This window comes from Psittacula echo (genome assembly GCF_963264785.1).
Source record: "Psittacula echo genome assembly, chromosome: 2".
Lineage (NCBI taxonomy): Eukaryota > Metazoa > Chordata > Aves > Psittaciformes > Psittacidae > Psittacula > Psittacula echo.
In genome coordinates this window covers 155,522,974-155,543,019 of record NC_137737.1, presented here as the reverse complement: position 1 = coordinate 155,543,019, position 20,046 = coordinate 155,522,974, and the positions used below count along the sequence as shown (strand labels likewise).

General features: G+C 40.5%; 1 protein-coding gene across 1 annotated transcript in view; it reads left to right on the top strand.

Moving 5' to 3' along the window:
- The window catches only part of FAM135B (family with sequence similarity 135 member B), a gene marked incomplete at both ends in the record, with an annotated part of 143,919 nt that extends 124,399 nt beyond the window's left edge, over window positions 1–19,520 (top strand). The window contains 10 exons of the mRNA XM_080610716.1: window positions 90–163; window positions 4,384–4,538; window positions 5,575–7,633; window positions 9,329–9,495; window positions 11,003–11,094; window positions 13,190–13,287; window positions 13,587–13,738; window positions 15,068–15,178; window positions 17,875–17,988; window positions 19,315–19,520. Coding sequence (XP_080466842.1) covers window positions 90–163; window positions 4,384–4,538; window positions 5,575–7,633; window positions 9,329–9,495; window positions 11,003–11,094; window positions 13,190–13,287; window positions 13,587–13,738; window positions 15,068–15,178; window positions 17,875–17,988; window positions 19,315–19,520 — 3,228 coding nt within the window. The remainder of the gene's footprint in view (window positions 1–89; window positions 164–4,383; window positions 4,539–5,574; window positions 7,634–9,328; window positions 9,496–11,002; window positions 11,095–13,189; window positions 13,288–13,586; window positions 13,739–15,067; window positions 15,179–17,874; window positions 17,989–19,314) is intronic.
- Window positions 19,521–20,046: the final 526 nt, after the last annotated feature.

Genomic DNA, 20,046 nt, shown 5'->3' with positions numbered 1-20,046 from the left:
GTCCTGACAGTCACTGCTTTGTTATTAGCCTGATTGTACTCCTCAGCTTTCAGCAGATCTTAAGTTTAACTTGTGTGTTTCTTCTTCAGGTGAGAAGATTCTCAGAAGCTTTCTTCTACACCGAGCACCAGAAACCTGCTGTGCTTACATTTCAGGAAGGCCTGTAAGTAACCCACTAACCTTCCCCTGCCACTGGAACATCTGAAAATGTAGTTTAAAACATTTTACAATCAAGACTGAGGTCTTTTTCTGCTGGACATGGAGGAGTTTAGTTTGATAGAAGTCACAGGTTCTGCTCTAGATCCATATTGTAAAACCATTGAAATCAGTGTAAAAAGTAAGTGACAGTGATCAGACCCCAGAAATTATTATTTTCAAGATTCCTGTATTCTAAAAATATGATGCAGGAGATCATAGAATCATAGAATGGTTTGGGTTGGAAAGGACCTTAAGATCATTCAGTTCTAACTCCCTGCCATGGGCAGGGATGCCTCACACTAAACCATGTCACCCAGGGCTCTGTCCAACCTGGCCTTGAACACTGCCAGGGATGGAGCATTCACCACTTCTTTGGGCAGCCCATTCCAGTGCCTCACCACCCTTACAGTAAAAAACTTCTTCCTTATATCTAACCTGAACTTTCCGTTTCAGTTTAAACCCATCACCCCTTGTCCTATTGCTACAGTCCCTGATGAAGAGTCCCTCTCTCCCTATCTCTTTTCTCAGGCACAGTTGGATGCATTTCTCTTCAAAGCCTATCATCATGAATACCCCCAGCCTCAGGGCAGGCAGATGTACTTTTTTATATATTTCTTCACTAAAGTTCTTAAACTCCTTACACTAGATCCATTACTGATACTTTTAATGGGAAATAACTTCTGGCAAGCAACAAAACTTTAACACTTAAGAATTTGCTTTTTGCCATCATAATAAACATTTTAGGAGATAGGTAGTCATGGATTTCTTTTGGTGTTTAGTCCAGCCCTACTTTCTATAGCAGAAAAGACTTTTAAATGCAGCCAGAAGCACTAAACCACCAGTGCGAATCTGTGAATGTTCACTAAATGCAACAGTGGAGGACAGGAATGGGGAATACCACCACATTAACTGGAGGAACCTTGAGAGTGATGGGAGTTCAGGGCTGATTATTAATTGACTGAGAACCAACAATGCAAAGCAGTTCCGAAAAAAAAACATTGCACTGGGCTCCGTCCAGAAAAACATGCTCTAAAACAATGGCAAGGTAAGTATTTCCTTCTGCTTGATGCTTCTTGCTTGGAACCGAGCTGGGCAGTATGAGGAGCCAGTTTTAAAGCTACACCAGGGCAGATCCTGCCTCCAGTTTCATTCAGTGCTCTCAAGTGGAGAACATGGATAATATTCAGCACCTGACCCCTGAAGGCAGAGTTCAAAAATGCTCAGATTGGAAGTTCTGAGTAATGAGGGATGGCCAGACTGTTTCTCTATTGAAATAGCCTGTCGTCATGGGGAGACCACAGCATCGCCAGTGTGGAAACACGTCTTTCAGAAGGGGTTTTAAGGCTATGACATCAGGTCCTATTGCAGTGATGAGGCTTAAGTGAGACATTTGCTTCTGATGTAGTGCAAAGAAGGAAACTACTTTCTCAGAGCTGTCACTAGGGACTTAAGGTCTGATTCAACGTTGATGAAAAGGGCCATGACTTCATTAGTGGATGGGTTGTACATTGCTACCTTGTTCTGCCAAATTAGAGCAGCACTATGGCTGCAGGGGCCCAGCTGTGCTCACTTAGTCCTCCCATGTCAGGTTTTAAGTGAGTGATGTACAAGGGAAAACCCATGTCAAGATCCTGGGGTGAGGGCACAGATATTCATTGCTCCATTCAAGCAAACATAACCCTGCACAGGAGGAAGCCTAATTGCATGAAGTGCTTTTATTTCTTCAGGCAGCCACAGAACTAACCATTCCTGCTGATAAACGTATTTTTTCCTCAGTGATTATCAAGGACACTGAGTAAAAAAGGAATAAAGTAGCTTATAGACTTTAAAAGTAGATCTATGTAGTAAATTCAGCCTATACAGGCCTCATGGCAGAGTCATGTTCTCTTTTTGACTTTGCTAGATGATGAAATGGGTTGCCCAAGGAAGTTGTGAAATGCTCCATCCCTGGCAGTGTTCAAGGCCAGGTTGGATGGAGTTCTTGGTGGCATGGTCTAGTGTGAGGCATCCCTGCCCATGGGAGGGGGTTGGAACTGGATGATCTTAAGGTCCTTTCCAACCCAAGCTATTCTATGATTCTATGTCTTGGAAAAACAGTCTTGGCTTCTGGAGTATTATCAATGTTGGGGGTTGCAATAGGGAGTATTAATTTGGTTCGCACAGTAAAGGGAGATCAGGTCTCAGCGTGCTGATGCTGTACAACCACCTCAAACAGCATCAGGTTTTATTCCCCTGGTTGTTTCTTCATTCTTACAAGTCAAGAACCTTGGTTTTGCTTCCTGTGCTGTTGTTGTGAGCTTTTTTATGAGGCCGTGCACCTCCGTGCCTGGCAGCATTTGACTGCTTAGACAGATGAGGACACACCATTTTCAATAGGCTGGGTATCACACAGGGTGGGAACGTCTAGCGGTTGACTTATCCTTCCAATATTTTACAGGAAAAAATAATAGGTTCTCACACCTTTTAATACCAAGTATTCATCTTTTGTGTCAGAGTTTGGTCTCAAAACAAGTTTAGTTTATTATTTTTAGATGTGGTCTTTAATAAAATGCTGATGCTGTTAATGAATGTGTCAGAGAGAACTTATTATGCTGCCAAGAGTTAACTCTAAACACCTAGGTGTTGCTGCAGGCAAGAATGAGCAGTTAGCTGTCTGTGACTCCTCTCTGAGTCATATGTTAACAACCAGTGACTTGTTTATCTTTGAGGAAAAAATAACTAGCCTACAGATATGAGCAAATGATAAACAGCAACAATTATGTTCTGAAGTTGAAGCTGATGTGCTGGCCTGAATAAGCTATTTGTGTCTGGACATAGGAATATTCCACACTGGCATGAATTACAAACCTGCTGTTTGAGTTTTGCTTCATAATGTAAAGTGTGTTTTTTCCAGTTCACTGCCATATGATGATTACCTGCTTTTTGCTAATGATAATTTGAAATATTGCCACTGTGCTGTCCTATGGGATTCGTGCAGAATTGCTTTCAGCTGATCATCTAAGAGAAGCTTGCTGCCTTCCTCTATTTCTTAGTATAAACAGATTAATTCATCAAAGTCAACACAAATAAACAAACTTTGCATTTTATGTTTCCCCCATCGTTTGAGGATGATGCTTACATAGAAAAGCTCATAAGTAAAATTATTGTGTTTATTATAGCTGAACCCACATTCATGTTCTAGTTGAATGTCACATTCACTGATGCAAGCCAGGTAGCATTTCACATGGCCTGAAAGATGGAGACTGTTATTCTAATTCTGCCCACAAGCAGTGGCTGACCTAGAACCATAGAATCATAGAATGGTTTGGGTTGGAAAGGACCTTAAGATCATCCAGTTCTAACTCCCTGCCATGGGCAGGGACACCTCACCCTAGAACACGTCGCCCAGGGCTCTGTCCAACCTGGCCTTGAACACTGCCAGGGATGGAGCATCCACCTCTTCTTTGGGCAGCCTGTTCCAGTGCCTCACCACCCTTACAGTAAAGAACTTCTTCCTTATATCCAATCTAAACTTTGCCTGTTTAAGTTGAAAGCCATTACCCCTTGTCCTGTCGTTACAGTCCCTGATAGAGTCCATCTCCGGTATCCCTGTAGGCCCACTTCAGATGTTGGAAGGCTGCTATGGGTTATGCTATACATAACTTTCTGATGTATATTAGCTCTTCTGAATGCACACATATGTGAGATAGCACAGTGAGTCCTCTGAGAACCGATATACATAAAATTGAGGGCCTGCCATGCATCATTCTTGGCCTTGTTCCTCCCTGTACTGCTCAACCAAATCTTTGATTATGGCTTCCTGCATCTGGCTTTTAAAACTCTTGCCACAGCTGGAGGAGATACACTGGAAAGCCAGCTGAGGGATCCGGTCTTATCTACAGTGACCTCCAGGAGGACAGCAATGAGTTATGGTAGTTAACAGGAGCCCATGGCAGCAGCAGCTGGAACAAAGGTTTTGCAGTATGCAAGTTGTAGGTATTTCTAACTCAGAGATCTGAACTGAAATCAACTCACAGGAAACCTCCTAGGTACCCCTCATCATGCTGTACTGCCTCCTCTCCTGTTAAACACATTGCCTCTGCTCTCTAAGCACACACCCAGTTTTGCTGCCAGGCTTTCAGGAGTGATGGGGAAACAGGACAGTAACTACTCAAACACTCAATTTCTTCCCTACTTTATTCCCAGGATTCAAAGTCACGGTCAGATTTCTACAGAAATTCGTAATTCAGAGTACTTCACCAGCATGCCCCCGCTTCCAGCAGAATGCCTCGACATAGATGGGGACTGGAACACGCTCCCAGTTATCTTTGAAGATAGGTACATAGATATGCCTTGCAAAGGTGAGTGAAACACCACAGAGAGACAGCTTGAGCTGAGGGAGGTTCACTCCCCCAGCTCAAGGCAAGCTATTTTACACCCCTTGGGCTGAATCTGCCTTGGATGAGACTATGATCTGCTGTGTAATACAGCTGAATTCTTCTGTTTCACCTAGAACCAGAGTATTTCTTGTAGCTTCATATTTTTCACCTTCAAAATAAGCTCCTTTTTTACAAGAGCTGGAGGCAAAATGTAGAAAGAAGACAAAATCTTTCAGATTTTTGTTAACAGTACAAATTTAAAGGAAAACCAGCACTGTGAATTTCATCCCCAGTGTGACATCTAGTGGTAAGAAAACTCAGAATAAACGCCTCAAATCTCGGCAGAAAGCCCACGCTGCCTCTGAAAGGCAGCATTGCTTTCAAAAACACTTTCCTCTTGAGCACCCAAATCAGATTCTTAATTAAGGAATTATTTAGTTCTTCAGATTGATAGTAAAACCTCATAGCCCTTGATTTCATTTTCTTTTTACTCCACTGTTAAGATGAGCAAGGAAGCAATATGTATAATATTAAAGGTACCATATTCTAGTAAATATGAACCGTGGTCCAAAATTTCCACTCTTCTAGAGTTCCCTGACTGCCTAAATTTTGGCAATGCTCATTACAGATATTTAAGCTATTAAACTGAGTATTAATCTCGCTCATAAGCAAGAGCTGTAATGTGACCAATGTCATATGACAGCAGGAATACAAATAAATATCAGCTTTGTTTCACTTGAGTGCACTGTAAAAACTAACAGGTTAGACATAGTTATACTAAGGAAAGTATATTTTATTCATGTTGGGTTTTTTGCTTGACTATAATAGTTTAGTGAGTTTAATTCTGGTTAAGTGCACTCTTTATGCATGTGTAATATGCCTCTAATGTAGGTATAATTTATATAATATAAATGTACATACTTTTTTAGGCTTTACAATAGCTTTTCAAAGTCCCACATCACCTTAGGGTAATTTGTTGTGTTCTTGCAGGTATTACTTTCTTTTTTCTTTCTTTCAGATCAGAATCTGGAAGTTTTCCCAGATTTTGAGGTTCCTGCAAACACTCGAATAGATGACAATGAGGATTTTGCATCAAATGATGCCACTGCAGTAATGAAAGGAGACTTTGGGAAAGGTCCTCTGCTAATACACACAGATAGGATAAATGGGAATCCCTCCTGCATATACAGTGGTACTGAAGGTGCTGCACATACAACTAAGAGTTTAAACCAGCGCTTCACATCTCAGGTATGTACAGTGAACAAAGAAGGCCAAAGGAAACCTGAAAATATTTTTGCTTCAAGTCAGGAAACTACTTCTGACTCAGAGTCAGGCAATACAGAATGCACAGCAGATGACTTTAAATCACCCGAGGAAGCATTATTAAAACACAACAGGCTTGCAGTGGATGTTACCTGTGGAGATACAAACCCTAGCAATAAGGATTCCCACAAAAGTGAGCCTGTGTTAATTGTCAGTGCTCAGCATGAGTGCGGAGCATGTGGAACTGATGGCTTGGAAGAGAGGACTGAAATACATAAACCAGATGAACCTAGGCATCCTGAGAATGATTTCACTTCGTCTGAGACTGCACTGAATGAATTAACCAGTCTTGAAAAAACAGGAGATCCAGACCCCAGGGCTCTGCTCCCTGTTTTAAAAGCTTTGCCCACACACAGCTTTGAAGTGAAATTGTTCACAAAGGAACAACGAGGTGAGGAGTGTGAAGAATTCACCCTTATGTCAGGGGTCATAAAAAGATCTTCCTCTATAATATCAGATTCAGGCATTGAAAGTGAACCAAGTTCAGTGGCATGGTCTGATGCTCGTAGCCGGGCACTGGAGCTGCCCAGTGATAGAGAGATCCTGCACCACTTGGTACGGAGACACGTCGTCCACAGAAACTCCCTGGAGGGTGGCCACACGGAAAGCAATACCAGCTTGCCCAGTGGGATCCAAGCATCACTCACATCCATCAGCTCTTTGCCCTTTGAGGAAGAGGATAGGGAAGTGGAGCTTACCAAACTGACAAAATCTGTCTCAGCTCCTCAGATCAGTAGCCCAGAAGAGCCTGCGGAAGAGGTAGATATATCCAAACACAGTGAAGTAACCTCAGGAGAGTCAGGAGGAAACTCAAAAAGTTGCATAAAAACAGAGGGTGGAGATGGAAAATTAATTGTGGACTTTTCTGAGTGTAAAATCACCACTGGAAGTGAGCAACCAAGAGGTTCCCAAAAACCCTCTATCAAACACAGTAGCAGTAGCACTGAGTTACAAGGGGAAGAGGAGAAGGAAGGTTTTCCAGAGACTCTCTGTAGTTTGGAAAATGTAGGACCACCCATTTGTCCAAAGAAGCTCCAAGATAATATCTCTGAGTGCCAGTCGCTGGAGAGCAATGGTGAGTGCAGCTTAAAATCACCAAGGGCTTGCAATTACTTGGACAAAATTATAGATAAGTTTGATGCATGCACTGAGGATCCGAAGGACAAACTTAAGCTAGACAATTTAGAAATACAACAAGACTTTTACTCCAATAGCAGAACTTCAGGAGAGGAGAGTCTTTCCCAAAGCATAAAGCTGGTACCAGATTTTTGCTATCGTGTTCCAGCTCCTTCAGAAACCTCAACTGAATTTGGCTCAATGCAAGGAGAGTGTGGTAGCTCTCTAGCTGATGAGAGCTCAGCAGTGTATGCAGAAATGCAAGGGTTACAAGAAATTGAGCTCAACGACTCACCTGCCTCAGCAAACTGTGCTGCAGGATCCTACCAGGCTGAGCATCCTCAGGAGCCCAACAGCCAAGAGCATAAACTTGTTGCAAATGGCGCTGGGTTTCATCCAGCGACGACGGAAGGAGTAGCCCTGGAAAGTAGGAAGACTGTTGATGTGGTTAACTTGTCCGTCTCTTGCACAGCCACTTGTCTTCCCTTTTCTTCTGTGCTCAAAGAGACCCCAGCTATGGTCGGCTTCTCTGCAAAGCAGGCTGTGTTTCCCATCACACGCCAGCCTCTGGGCTCCTTTGGAGTTGTCTCTTCAAATTCAGATGAGATGGATGAAGAGACGAATGAAAGGATGCTGAAGTAAGAATGTCTAATTACTTTTTTCATTAGTGTTACTGTAATGTCATGAGAACCTGACAAAGTTCTGGGCTCTGATGCAGTAAGCATACTGTAAGCTTGCATTCAAAGACATTTGCTGCCTGAGGAATACAGTATAAATAATCCAAATAGACAAATGTTTCATACAGAATAAATAATCTAAATAGACAAGAAAGATGAAAACACCAAGAGACTGAGATTGTAAAAGATATTAGGTCCTTAATCTTCATGAAAAAGAGTGGGATTTAGGTGTCTAAATAATCCTTAAGATCTGTCCCTCCTTCATGAAGTCAAGGTTACCCACTCTGGAGTATTGGTCCCAGATAGTTAGTTCACTATGGCAGTGCTATAGCTCTTCTATTTTGCTTAAATAATTGCAGTCATAAGCTAAACTATGAAACAGGAGCAGCAGCAAGTAGGGTCTTAGATGCAGGTTCTGGAAAATGGGAGAATCTGCATCCTGGATAGCTGGAGAAGAAGCTTTTTGGGGTATTTTTTCTTGCTTCATTGCCTATGCTAAATGTGCCACAGTGTGGCTCACAGTGATCCATTCCACAGATTGACATGCTAGCACATGTAACTTCTGTTATATTTTGGTGTCTTTGCTGCATTGAGGGAGAACAGTAGCATGGGAATTTCTCAAGCTGCCCAAAATGTTGGCTCTCTGCATGTGCATTCATGACCCAAGGCTTTATTTCTTTTTGTTTGAAAGCATCCTGAAACTTGTTTTATAGACCCTGTTGTGTGTCCTGCTTAATCTAAGCATAAAATTTGGTCCTTCTTTGTGAAGCAAAATATTTAAGCATGTATTCATGCACATGAATCCAGGGCCTCCAGGTCCACAGCCCATTTTTTCATTCCTTTGCCCCTTTAAAGTCAGTTAGGTTGTTGTAAGTAATTGCTCACCATTATATCAAGTGGCCTTAAGCTGTCCCCAGACTTTAAAGGTTTATATCTCCTAACCTGGTCCATCCCAGTTTTCTTCCTAATTCTATGCTTTTGTTGTGATTATTAATTCCTAAAAGCTCTGGATAAGTTTTGCTAAGTCAAAAAAACACTGAAGAGGTTGGCATCTTCAGCCAACAGAATGCCTTAGGGTGAATTCATGTGTCGAATTTCAGGCTTTTAGTGGGAAAGAAGCTAGCTTCATTCTCTCAGCACTTGAACTGCTGTTCCTCTTAGCTACTAAATGTTTTCAAAAGAACCCAAAACCAAACCAAAATATCTACCATACAAGGTGCATTCTTTAACTGCACAGCCTGAGGAATGGGAAGAACACCTTTTACCTGCTTATAAATGCATCTGATGTTAGCAAAATCATGCATTTTGCATTTCAACATCTATAAGACTGATGATATTGTTAAGATGATAATTCTATATCTTAGTCTCAGTGTTATAGGCTACCAGTAAATAATTTCTTGCAAATCCTTCATTCCGCTGGAATGTGTGAGGTGTTAATCCGCTTTAGCTATTCCCAATATGCATGTAGCCCAATCACTCAGATTTTCTTCACTGCATGTTGATTTCTCTCAATCAGAATAGATAAGAAATAGTATCCAGGTCTCTACTTGAAGGCTAAAAACATAACTTCTTGCTAATAGCAGCCTCCTTGTTTCTAATTGGAAGGTTTGTTGTTGAACACCCAGTTCTGCTGTGATTAATTAATGTATTCTCCAGTTTCTATCAGGCCAAAGAAAAATTTAAGAAAGAGATGAAGATTGAAGGATTTCTGTACAGTGACGTATCTGTACTAGCTTCTGATATCCCATATTTCCCACCAGAGGAAGAGGAAGAAAATTTGGAAGATGGAATTCATCTGGTTGTCTGTGTCCATGGATTGGATGGTAAGGCCAGGAGGACCTGCTGTAAAGGGCAAGTGTTCATCAAGCGTGAAAGAATGGAGAGTCCAAGGAAATTATGTATCCTAGCTCAGTATTTAGTCCTTATTGTGTCATTCAGTCTATTGTAATGAAGGATCTAGGGGAATATAAAATGTTTACTCTGAGGAATGGGTGCTGAAACTTTCTTTGTTGCTGTTTAAGCAGAATTCCTCACCAAAGCACATCAGTTCTACTGTACACAGGAATGCATTACAGTAACTCTTTTCTTTCCACAGTTGTTTGTTTTCAGTATGTCACCAGGATAAAAATGCTATTTAAACACTGTTACAGGGTAAATAGTGGCCAGCTTTCCAAAGTGAGAGAATAAAAATCATTATTCACTGCAGAGGAAGCATGACCTGGAATTTTTTATATCTATGCTTTCTAAGTGGAAACCAAATATGTTATATGAATCTTCTCTTGACAAATTACTGGTATCAATGGGAAAGGTGTAGATATTAACCTTGAAACTACAGAGAAGGAGGGGTAAAAAATGCCAAGCATTCTTGGAAAGGTGGGAAACAAATATTTGCTGGCTTGAGCAAGGACAATTTGCCATTCAATGTCTCTGTGACAGTAACGTCCTTCTCACAAGGTGAAGGTACCCCCTTTTCAAATAAAGCATTTCAGAAGACTTTGGAATTTCCTAGTATGAAGTGGGGCATCTCCCAAAATATTAGGAGCCTCACAGTATTTTAACATTGCCTTCAACTGTGAATACTGAGGGGCAGGCTACTCTGCCTCTGAAGGTACAACTCCATACCCGAGCACGTGTCAATGTCCCTGGTAGGGCTGAGGCGTCCCCTGGGAGCCACACCAGCCGTGAAGGTGGAAAGACAGACCTCAGTACTTTGTCTTACCTCTGCTGTTCAGCAAATAGAGTTATTTTATTCTGGGCAGAGTTATTTTATCCTGGGCCTGATTTCTTTCCCACCATTTGCCCAACATTCATCAGGGACTGTAGAAACAGGACAAGGGTCAATGAGTTTAAACTTAAACAGAGGAAGTTCAGGTTAGATATAAGGAAGAAGTTCTTTACTGTGAGCGTGGTGAGGCGCTGGAACAGGTTCCCCAAAGACGTGGTAAATGTTCCATCCCTGTCAGTGTTCAAGGGCAGGTTAGACAGAACGTTAGGAGACATGTTCTAGGGTGAGGCACCCCTGCCCGTGGCAGGGGGGTTGAACTCAGATGATCTTGAAGTCCTTTCCAACCCAAACCTTTCTATGCTTCTGTGATTTATGCAGTCCCCAGTAGCAGGGAGGTGAGGTCCAGCCCCACCTGTGCAGGCTGTGGGTATTCTTGCTCTCCAGTTGTTACAATGCATGATCTTATGTTGTAGTGAGGTGTTTTAGCAGTACTTAGCAAGAGCTCCCTGGTGTCAGGGTTTATAGGAAGATGAATATGTTAAATTAACTCTATATTAGTTATTTTTCAGTTGAATTACATCTTATAAAGCACCATTTATTTTTAGGTAACAGTGCAGATCTGCGGCTGGTAAAGACTTTTATAGAACTGGGACTCCCTGGTGGAAAACTGGACTTCCTAATGTCAGAAAGAAATCAGGTATTAAGGTGCTAATTTCCATCTTTATATCTGCTACAAGCCATTGACACTGCTGAAACAGGACCTTCAGCAAAGCCTTTTCACCATCTGAATGAAACAAAAGCACTGGAGAATTCAGGGAATTCTACTTAGTGCAAAAGCCTGGTCCTGGTCCTGTTTAATGTGATAGGGTGTTCAAATCCATCAGACAATATTCTTAGCATTAAAGTCAAAGGCAATGACGTTAGCACTTACAGGACTAGACCTTAGAAGAAGAAAATTGATTTAGCCTCTCAGTTTGCAAACTTTGCAACCTGGTGTCTCTGCCTGTTGGATGCCAGGCAACACAGCACCGACAGAAAGCAGGAAGATAAGTTATGCTAAATTCACCAGAGGATATGGATTATCCAGCATGTGTTCTCAGCTTGCTTTGCTTCATCAGCCATTGTTTCTTCTGTTGAAATACGTGCAAGATTTATTTCCTTGAAGGATAAAGAAATGTCTTCCAGAAAAATTCATTGCTAGCCTAGGCAGAGAAACAGAAATGAATCTGTGCTTTGCTCTGCAATGGACCCATATTTATGACACAGAGGCCTAACTTTATGCACAAGATAAGGTTTTCCAGTGCCCAGTCAGAAATATTATTCTGATTTATGAGCAGCTGAGAAACTTGATTCAAAACTTCCAAACCTTCTTTTTTCAACAGCTTTTATATTATGAAGTTGCTAGTTGGTGATAACCTGTCAACTTGCTGCTTCCCAGGGTGGATCTGTCAACAGCAGGCCTGCACAGGGAAACAAGATGAAAATAATGAGGAGACCATTTCAGACTTGCATCGAAGCTTCTTTTCATGTTTTCAGAGAATGCAACATCTTACAAAATCTCTATTTAACATTTTCCAGGGCCCATTAAGGGAACTTTCAGTCAGGGAAGGTGAGGAAGTTCCCATGCATGGCACTGGAAATAGAACCTGTGTGGTTCTATTTGGGTGCTGCAAAGCATCCTGTCACACTTTTTTTCCTTCTTTGAGAACCACATTCAAAGTTATCCGGAAAACCAGTCCTTTAGCTGAAGTTTGCTTTACAAAGGAGAATGCAAATCGCTTTTCTTAGGCCCTCATTTGTGATACATTTGACAAGCTCAATCAGGCTGAGACGATACGAAATGATGGAAATATAAGCAGGTGAAATATGTCACTTGATGTGCTCTGTTTATGATTAATGTTCAGGCTGATATTCTTCCACTTTTAAACAACTTGAAAGATTTGGGTTAATAAGCCTAAGAGGAAATGAATAATTATCAATGCAGGCAAAACAAACACGTAGAAGGTTAGTGGACTGTTTGTGGTTTATGAGAACATTTATTTTAAGGCCATATTGCAAAGTGAATATGCTCGTGTTTTCCTTTGCGAAAGCTGCAATTAACAAGATGAGTTGTGCAACAAAAGCATTAATTACTGATATGTTTGCTCTGAATAGCTGTCCCAACATTTCGTGATTGTTTTTATAGCATCTCATTAGTTACGAATTTGATTTAGAGTCCTGTTGAATTGCCACATGACACAGTTCTGAAGAAGATCTGTCTGCAGTCTTATAGACTGGACAATGAATTATTTGTTTTATTGCATTAGAATTGGACTACTGTTGTAAGCAAGAAATTGTTTCTGTCAAACACTCATTCTCTTACTGATAACTGTTGAAGAACCAACACACAGCATTTCATTAAGATGGTCAAATAATCTTGACTGCATCCTTAGCATCAGCATAACCTGCATGTCAGTGTATATCGCTGTAAACTATTTTAGCATAATAATCCATTAAACTCTAAATGTCAAAAGCTTTACTACCATGTGCAGAATTTGGTATATGCAGTGGCTGAGCATTCTCCACAGTGTCAAGTCAGGCTGCTTTAAGACCATACTTAGAACTTTTGAATCACTCAGCAATTTCTCTCAAAGAAGAACTTAAAATTTTAGAGGACCTGGAGACCTTGAGCACATATAAAGAAAGTTTAGACTGATTATTATGCTTCTGCTTCCATTTTACTTTGAAAACAACATCAGTCTGCAATAAGTGCAATGTATTTTAATCCACTCTCTCATTCTGTTTTTCACCAGACTGATACTTTTGCTGATTTTGATACCATGACTGACCGATTATTGGATGAAATTATTCAGCATATCCAGTTGTACAACCTCTCCATATCCCGAATAAGGTAAGTGTTCTGACAGTTAATAGTCTGTAAATGTTTGAGTTACATGAGCAGCATTCAGTGAAATTAGCTTTTCCAAAAGTGCTGTGTGTCAAAAGCCATTAAATCAGTGAGATGAATTTTTATATTGTTATAGATGGAAGAGTATCTACTAGGCTGAAAAAAGGTGAAGTGATACCAAAAGGACGTTACTGCAAGGCCTGATAAGAGTCCCCTCAAGAGCAATTTATGCCACCCTTATGTTTTATATAAATAAAATATGGGTGTGTTTTGTGTTAATGTAAGTCTGTCTTTTCCAACAGTTTTATTGGACATTCCCTTGGTAACGTCATCATTCGATCTGTACTAACTCGCCCCAGGTTTCGCTATTACCTCAACAAGTTACACACCTTCCTGTCCCTCTCTGGGCCGCATCTGGGAACCCTTTACAACAACAGTACTTTGGTTAGTACAGGTAAGAGTTGATGGGAAAGCTATGATGGGCTGCAGGCCGTGGCAGTGTGCATGACAGAGCAACACATGGAGGTAGCAATAAACAGTAACAACATGACTTGTACACTGAAGTTGTGCAAAATATTTACTTGAAGACTTCAAACCCACACAGAAAAAATGCAATGAGAAGAGTTTTCAGTATCTACTACAAGGTCCAGCACAGTGCTCGCTGGAAAACCTTGCTTCCACTGTATTCTTCCACTTCTCTGTACACTGCCAATAAGCAGAGGCATCTCCAAGGCTGAAGAAGACACTTACAGTGCTATGGGAATGGAATTTCCCTTCAGCTTTTCTGAGTGTCTATGCTCCATGTGGATAATCACAGAATCTTAGGATATTTTGGGGTGGAAAGGACATGTAAAAGTCATGTAGTTCAACCTGCAATCAACAGGGACATCTTCAACTGGAAGATGGGGCATTGTCGTGGTTTAACCCCAGCCAGCAGCTGAAGTACCACAGTACCACACAGCCGCTGGTTCACTCTCCCCTAAGGGGGGATGGGGAGGAGAATTGGAAAACGGTAAAACACGCAGGCTGAGATAGATAAAAACAGTTTACTAGTTTACTAATAAAACTAAAATATAATTACAATAATAAAAAATTAATAATAACAACAACAATAATAATAATGATAAGAAGAAGAGAGAGAGGAATAAAACTCAAGAAACACAAGTGATGCACAATAAAATTGCTCACCACCTGCTGACCTGATGCCCAGCCAGTTCCCAAGCAGTAGTCAGTGGCTTTCAGCCAGCTCCCCCCAGTTACTATTCTGGGCATGATGTGCTGTGATATGGAATACCCCTTTGGCTAGTTTGGGTCAGGTGTCTGGTCTCTGCTTCCTCCTGGTTTTCCATGCCGCTCCTCTCTGGCAGAGCATGAGACTGAAAAAGTCCTTGATCGGGGTAAGCATTACTAAAACATTGTGTTATCAGCACTGTTCTCAGACTAAACCCAAAATACAGCACTGCACCAGCTGCTAGGAAGAGAATTAACTCCATCCCAGCTGAAACCAGGACAAGCATCTACCACCTCTCTGGGAAACCTGTTCCACTGTTTCACCACCCTTATAGTAAAAAATCTTTTCCTTATATTTAACTTAAATCTACCTTCTTTTAGTTTAAACCCATTAGCTGTTTTGAGTGAGGACCTTAGACTTTTCTCCCTGTTGATTAGAAATACAAGAGGAAGCCAGAATTACCATGCTACTCTTACTGTAGGCACACATCTTTAATCCCCTTGGTGGATAATTAGCAAACAGGATAAAAATATGGACTGATTTTCATTCCAGGTCTTTGGCTTATGCAGAAATTGAAAAAGTCAGGGTCGCTTTTGCAACTGACCTTCAGGGACAATGCGGATCTGCGCAAGTGTTTCCTCTATCAGCTCAGCCAAAAAACGGGTGAGTAGGGCTTGATGAGGCTTGTGAATACCAAAGGCTATTCCAAAGGATTTTGCTGGATTGCCATGTCCTCCAGGGAGTAAAATAAATCTGCATTTTGTTAATGATCTTTCTTTAAGCACTCTTGCTTTTGAGAAGGGCTGGTCTAAAATCTAGCATCTATTATCTATTTTATCTGTGCTTTTTTTCCATGCCAGTTATCAGTGGATATATTTTCCAGACTGTTAGCACCAAATAAGACCTCTATGCTGTAGCAAACATGCACCTGACTTTATATTCTGCAAGTGAGAAATATTATTTGTGACAGGCCACCATTGCTTAATTTATGTTACCAGATGAGAAACATTTTTTTCTTTTTTATTATTTTAGGAGGTTGAACATTGCTTGTCTCTAGGAAATATGACTCTGTGAGATGAAAAGCAAATTTTATTCATGTCTATTGTGACACCTTTGTACTGCAGAAAGAGATGAATGGCCTCACACTGGAAAAAATCTGTCTTAATAGAGATCTTTTCACTGTTTCCTTGGTCTGCCATGAATAAATGAAATAAAACTGGCTTTTCTAAAGAAAAGAAAGCAAACATGATCCTTCTGTTCAAATAAATGTTATTTTTAATTATTTTTATTATGGGGTGTTATGGTGTTATTTTTAATATGGGGTGTCAGCAAACTTGTGCTAACTAGGTAATCATGAGGTCAGTACTAGATACTTAATTTTTTCTCATACTTTTTTACATTGCTAATAGGAAACAAAGACTATCTTAAGATGAATATGACTTGGTAATTCTTAGTTGGACAAACATAAAGCTGTTTCATACTTTTATGAACACACTACATGACAAACAAAGATGGTTAGATGTTGTATCTTGACATTATCTAAATTTCCTTAATTGAATTTTCCCTTTCTTTTTATGGCTTTGATTTCTGTAGAGCACAGCTGATATCTGCTTTACTACTGTCAAGTTCAAATAAAATTAGGTCCACACAATTTCTAAGCAAAGAATCCCCAAGCATGTGTTTTGAGTGAAAGGAATTAATTGTTTGTTAGTTTGATAGACTGGAGATCTAACAGGCTGTAAAAAGTGTTCCTTCAAAAGCAAAAATCTGAGTGTGAAAAAGGTTGTATGTAAAGTCTGAATCATCCATGTAGATGTTTAAGCAAAAAAATATGAAATAGGTAGGTTCAGATGGGTACATATGAGCTTGCATGCTAAGTCATAGAATCATAGAATCATAGAACAGTTAGGGTTGGAAAGGTCCTTGAGATCATCTAGTTCCAACCCCCTTAAACCATGTCACCCAAGGCCTCATCCAACCTGGCCTTGAACACCGCCAAAGATGGAGCATTCACAACCTCCCTGGGCAACCCATTCCAGTGCCTCACCACCCTCTCAGTAAAGAATTTCTTCCTTAGATCCAATCTAAACTTCCCCTGTTTAAGTCCAAATAGAGGTGTCCCTAATCTAGCACCCTGCCCTCAAAATTAATTTAGTAGTTCAGGTGAGGGTTTCTCCCTACAGAGGGAGAAATATCAATAGCAGCATTGTACCAACATCCCCAGATAACTCTTTAAGTCTTCACCAATTTCTTTCTTCTTAAACTAGAAGTCCCTGGTACTTTTCATCCTCTTTAATAGTTCCTTGTGCTTGTCTTGAAAGAAAAAAGTCAATATTAATCCGTATTGAACTCTCCACTTTAGATTTTAGCTATGATGACACTCACTGTCTCATTTCCTGACTTTTACCTCAGTCTGGAGTCACAAACTCAGTTGGTATGATTGCACAAGAAAACGATGAACAGCTTCAGCCAGGCTTCGCAAAGGCAGCCAGCAAGACTCTTTGAGACTCCTTTGTGTTGGTGATGGTCAACTCTCCTAAGAAAATCTAGAAATCAAAGGGCTTGGTTCTGAACCCCTTCCCCATAAGAGGGAGGAAAAGGTGAAGATTGAACCCACAGCTCTTTGTGTTCAGGATACTCTCTGGGCCAGTAGACTAGATCATCTGTGTCAATTTTCCTACTTTTCTCTTGAATGTGGGTGGTGAAGGGTCAAGAGACCACAAACAGGGCAAACATGGAGCCTGTTTCCATGGTCCATCAGTGGCCTCATTGCCCCCAGAGAAGAGGGAGGATTACTGGATTCCAATCCATGTACCAGTAGTGTGCGTGTATCAAGGTGCTGTTGAATGCAGGGGCTGGATCCCAAGGCTCTTTCAACAATGATGTAATAGTGTGACATCATACTGAAGTTGTTATGTCTCCTTCTCTCTATTTTGTTTGAAAATTATACTATTTTATTGTGTTGGGTTTGGATTTTATCCTCATTCTTGTGGACATTTATTTATCCAAAACCCTTCATTAACCATAGTGGGCTGTAGATGTGTTTCCAATGTTTAGAGGCATAAGTATTTGCAGGATTAAGGTTTTAATCAAACACTTATGTAGAATAGAGACAGTTCTTAAGTTTTTGATTGCATACAATTAACCTGTATGGGTGTTCATAAACCAGTTTGCAGAAGCAGCAGAAATGGGATTAAACTATTATAAATCTTTTTAAGCTTGTGATGCATGTTTTAATTTTCATGTATTTTGCACTGTAGAGTTTCAAAGGTGTTTGAACATGAAGTAGTCTTGCTGACATTGTATGTATTTCATTGCTGTGCATCTTTGTGATAAATGTGTAAATGCATTTGACACAGGTCTTCAGTATTTTAAAAACGTCGTGCTAGTGGCCTCACCCCAAGACAGATATGTGCCCTTTCATTCAGCAAGAATAGAAATGTGCAAAAATGCACTTAAGGACAGACACGCAGGTATGTTTAAGATCCTTTTTCTATTTAGAAAACTCTTGAGGAATTGTATTTCTGTGTAACTGAGATTATTGCATGAGAAGGGCTCTTCATCAGCATGATGAAAACTCAAATGTTTATTTGATAAGGAAGAAAGTGTTCTCTTCCCACAGGAACTTACTGATATCAATAAAAGAGGCTTTTTAAGAAGCTTTCTGATGAAAACAAATTACATTCAGGTTGTAATCAAAAGTTTCTTACTGCTTCTTCCCTTTTCCTTTTATTTATTTTTTTGAAAGTGATGATAATAGAACTATCTCTTGACAATGTTTTTCTGTAGTCTACTGATTTACTGTCTGATTTATTGTCTCAGCTTTGTTCCACATAATGAAATCTCTCTCAGCACATCCAAAGTTGGGGGGGGTTTGCCTTTGCTTTCAATAGCGTTTCGATGATGGTGAGGCAAATTAAGGGACAGATTTTTAATCATCTTGCTTTCTAATATTTGTAAAATGCATAAGGACTTCTGTCATCAGAGGCTTAACCCTCTTGTGAACTCAGACTGTGTACTGTCCCAGGTATTGCCTTTGGTATTAGCAGTCTCCCTCATTTATAAAAGGTTTCATGGCTTCAGTTTGATACCACTTCCAGAAATCATGCTCAGTATAATTTCATACCTATTTCACATGTGCAGCTACCTAGAAATGACGGTACTCTTTCGAAGCAGCAAGACACATCCAGGCCTAATAATAAACATGGTTGCCTTCACACATATTACCTAAATTGCAGCTTTTTCTATCCTACCTCAAATATATATTAAAAGATAATTCTCTAACTCCCTCTTCCAGTGGTTGTTTCTCAGGGAGATGTTTGACCTAGATAGATCTACATTCAGTGTAGACCATTTATGAGTACAAGTTTCCTGAGCCATTGTTTCTGCCCTGTAAACTCCTTAACTATCTGTGTGATGTCCACCTTGCATTAGACTCCCAGAGAAAACCTAACGTCTTGCCAGACCCTTTTGCATCTGAATTCACAGGCAGCATGACTCCAACACTCTTTCCTGAAGGAAACAATAGTATTCCCTTCTATCGCAGAAGAAAGGAACCTCAACACTGAGGAGTATCCCACCCTTCATGCTAGCAACTTCAGCAGACTCTTCAGATGGCCAGTGCCTCCATTAGATTAATGCCTGACACTTGGCAAATCTCTGAAGTGAACTGTTACCTCTTGCACTTTGGCCTTGCTTCCATTTTCCTTCTCATTGTGACTGTAATTAAACAATATAGGGAGGAAAGAGGGGATATGGCAGCTTTTGCATGTAGGTGTGACATCTAAACTCTTTTGCAGGTCCTGTTTATGCAGAAATGATTAACAACCTGCTCCAGCCTTTGATTGGTGCGAAAGACTGCACTTTGATCAGACACAATGTGTTCCATGCTCTACCAAATACCGCCAACACGTTGATAGGCCGGGCTGCTCACATTGCCGTGCTGGACTCTGAACTTTTCCTGGAGAAGTTTTTCCTTGTGGCAGGACTCAACTACTTCAAATAGTGCCTGAAGTACTGGATAAATGAGGCAAACCTTTTCACTGAGTGGAGGAGAATCCCTTAGCCAACAGTGCAGTGTTAGAAATGAGATCAGGTGGGACTTTCAAACTCTCCATTTCCATTTCTGTTTCAGAGAATAAAGTGCTATGGCTTTAAGGCATTCAAGCTTCCAAATATTGGTGCTTTTGGAAGAAGTAAATACTCCTCTTCAGTTTGTATGTCCTTTGTCCACATAATGACATGAGCTACTTCTGAAGTACAGGATCAGAATAAGAAGGCTAATTCTCTAAACCTGATTGGACTAATGTGTTTCCCATTTCTTCTGAATATTAACCCAGGAAATTGGCTGTACTTGATTTAATGTTTATTTACATGTTAACAAAGTTATACACTTGTAGCACTTTTGGGGTAATTAGCAGAAGACGAAGCGAGCATATATGAACTCAGGTTAAAACCTTTGTGATGAACTGAGAAGTCTGAAAAACATTTGTGAAATTTTCAATGTTCCCTTTGTTGAAAGAAAGTATTTG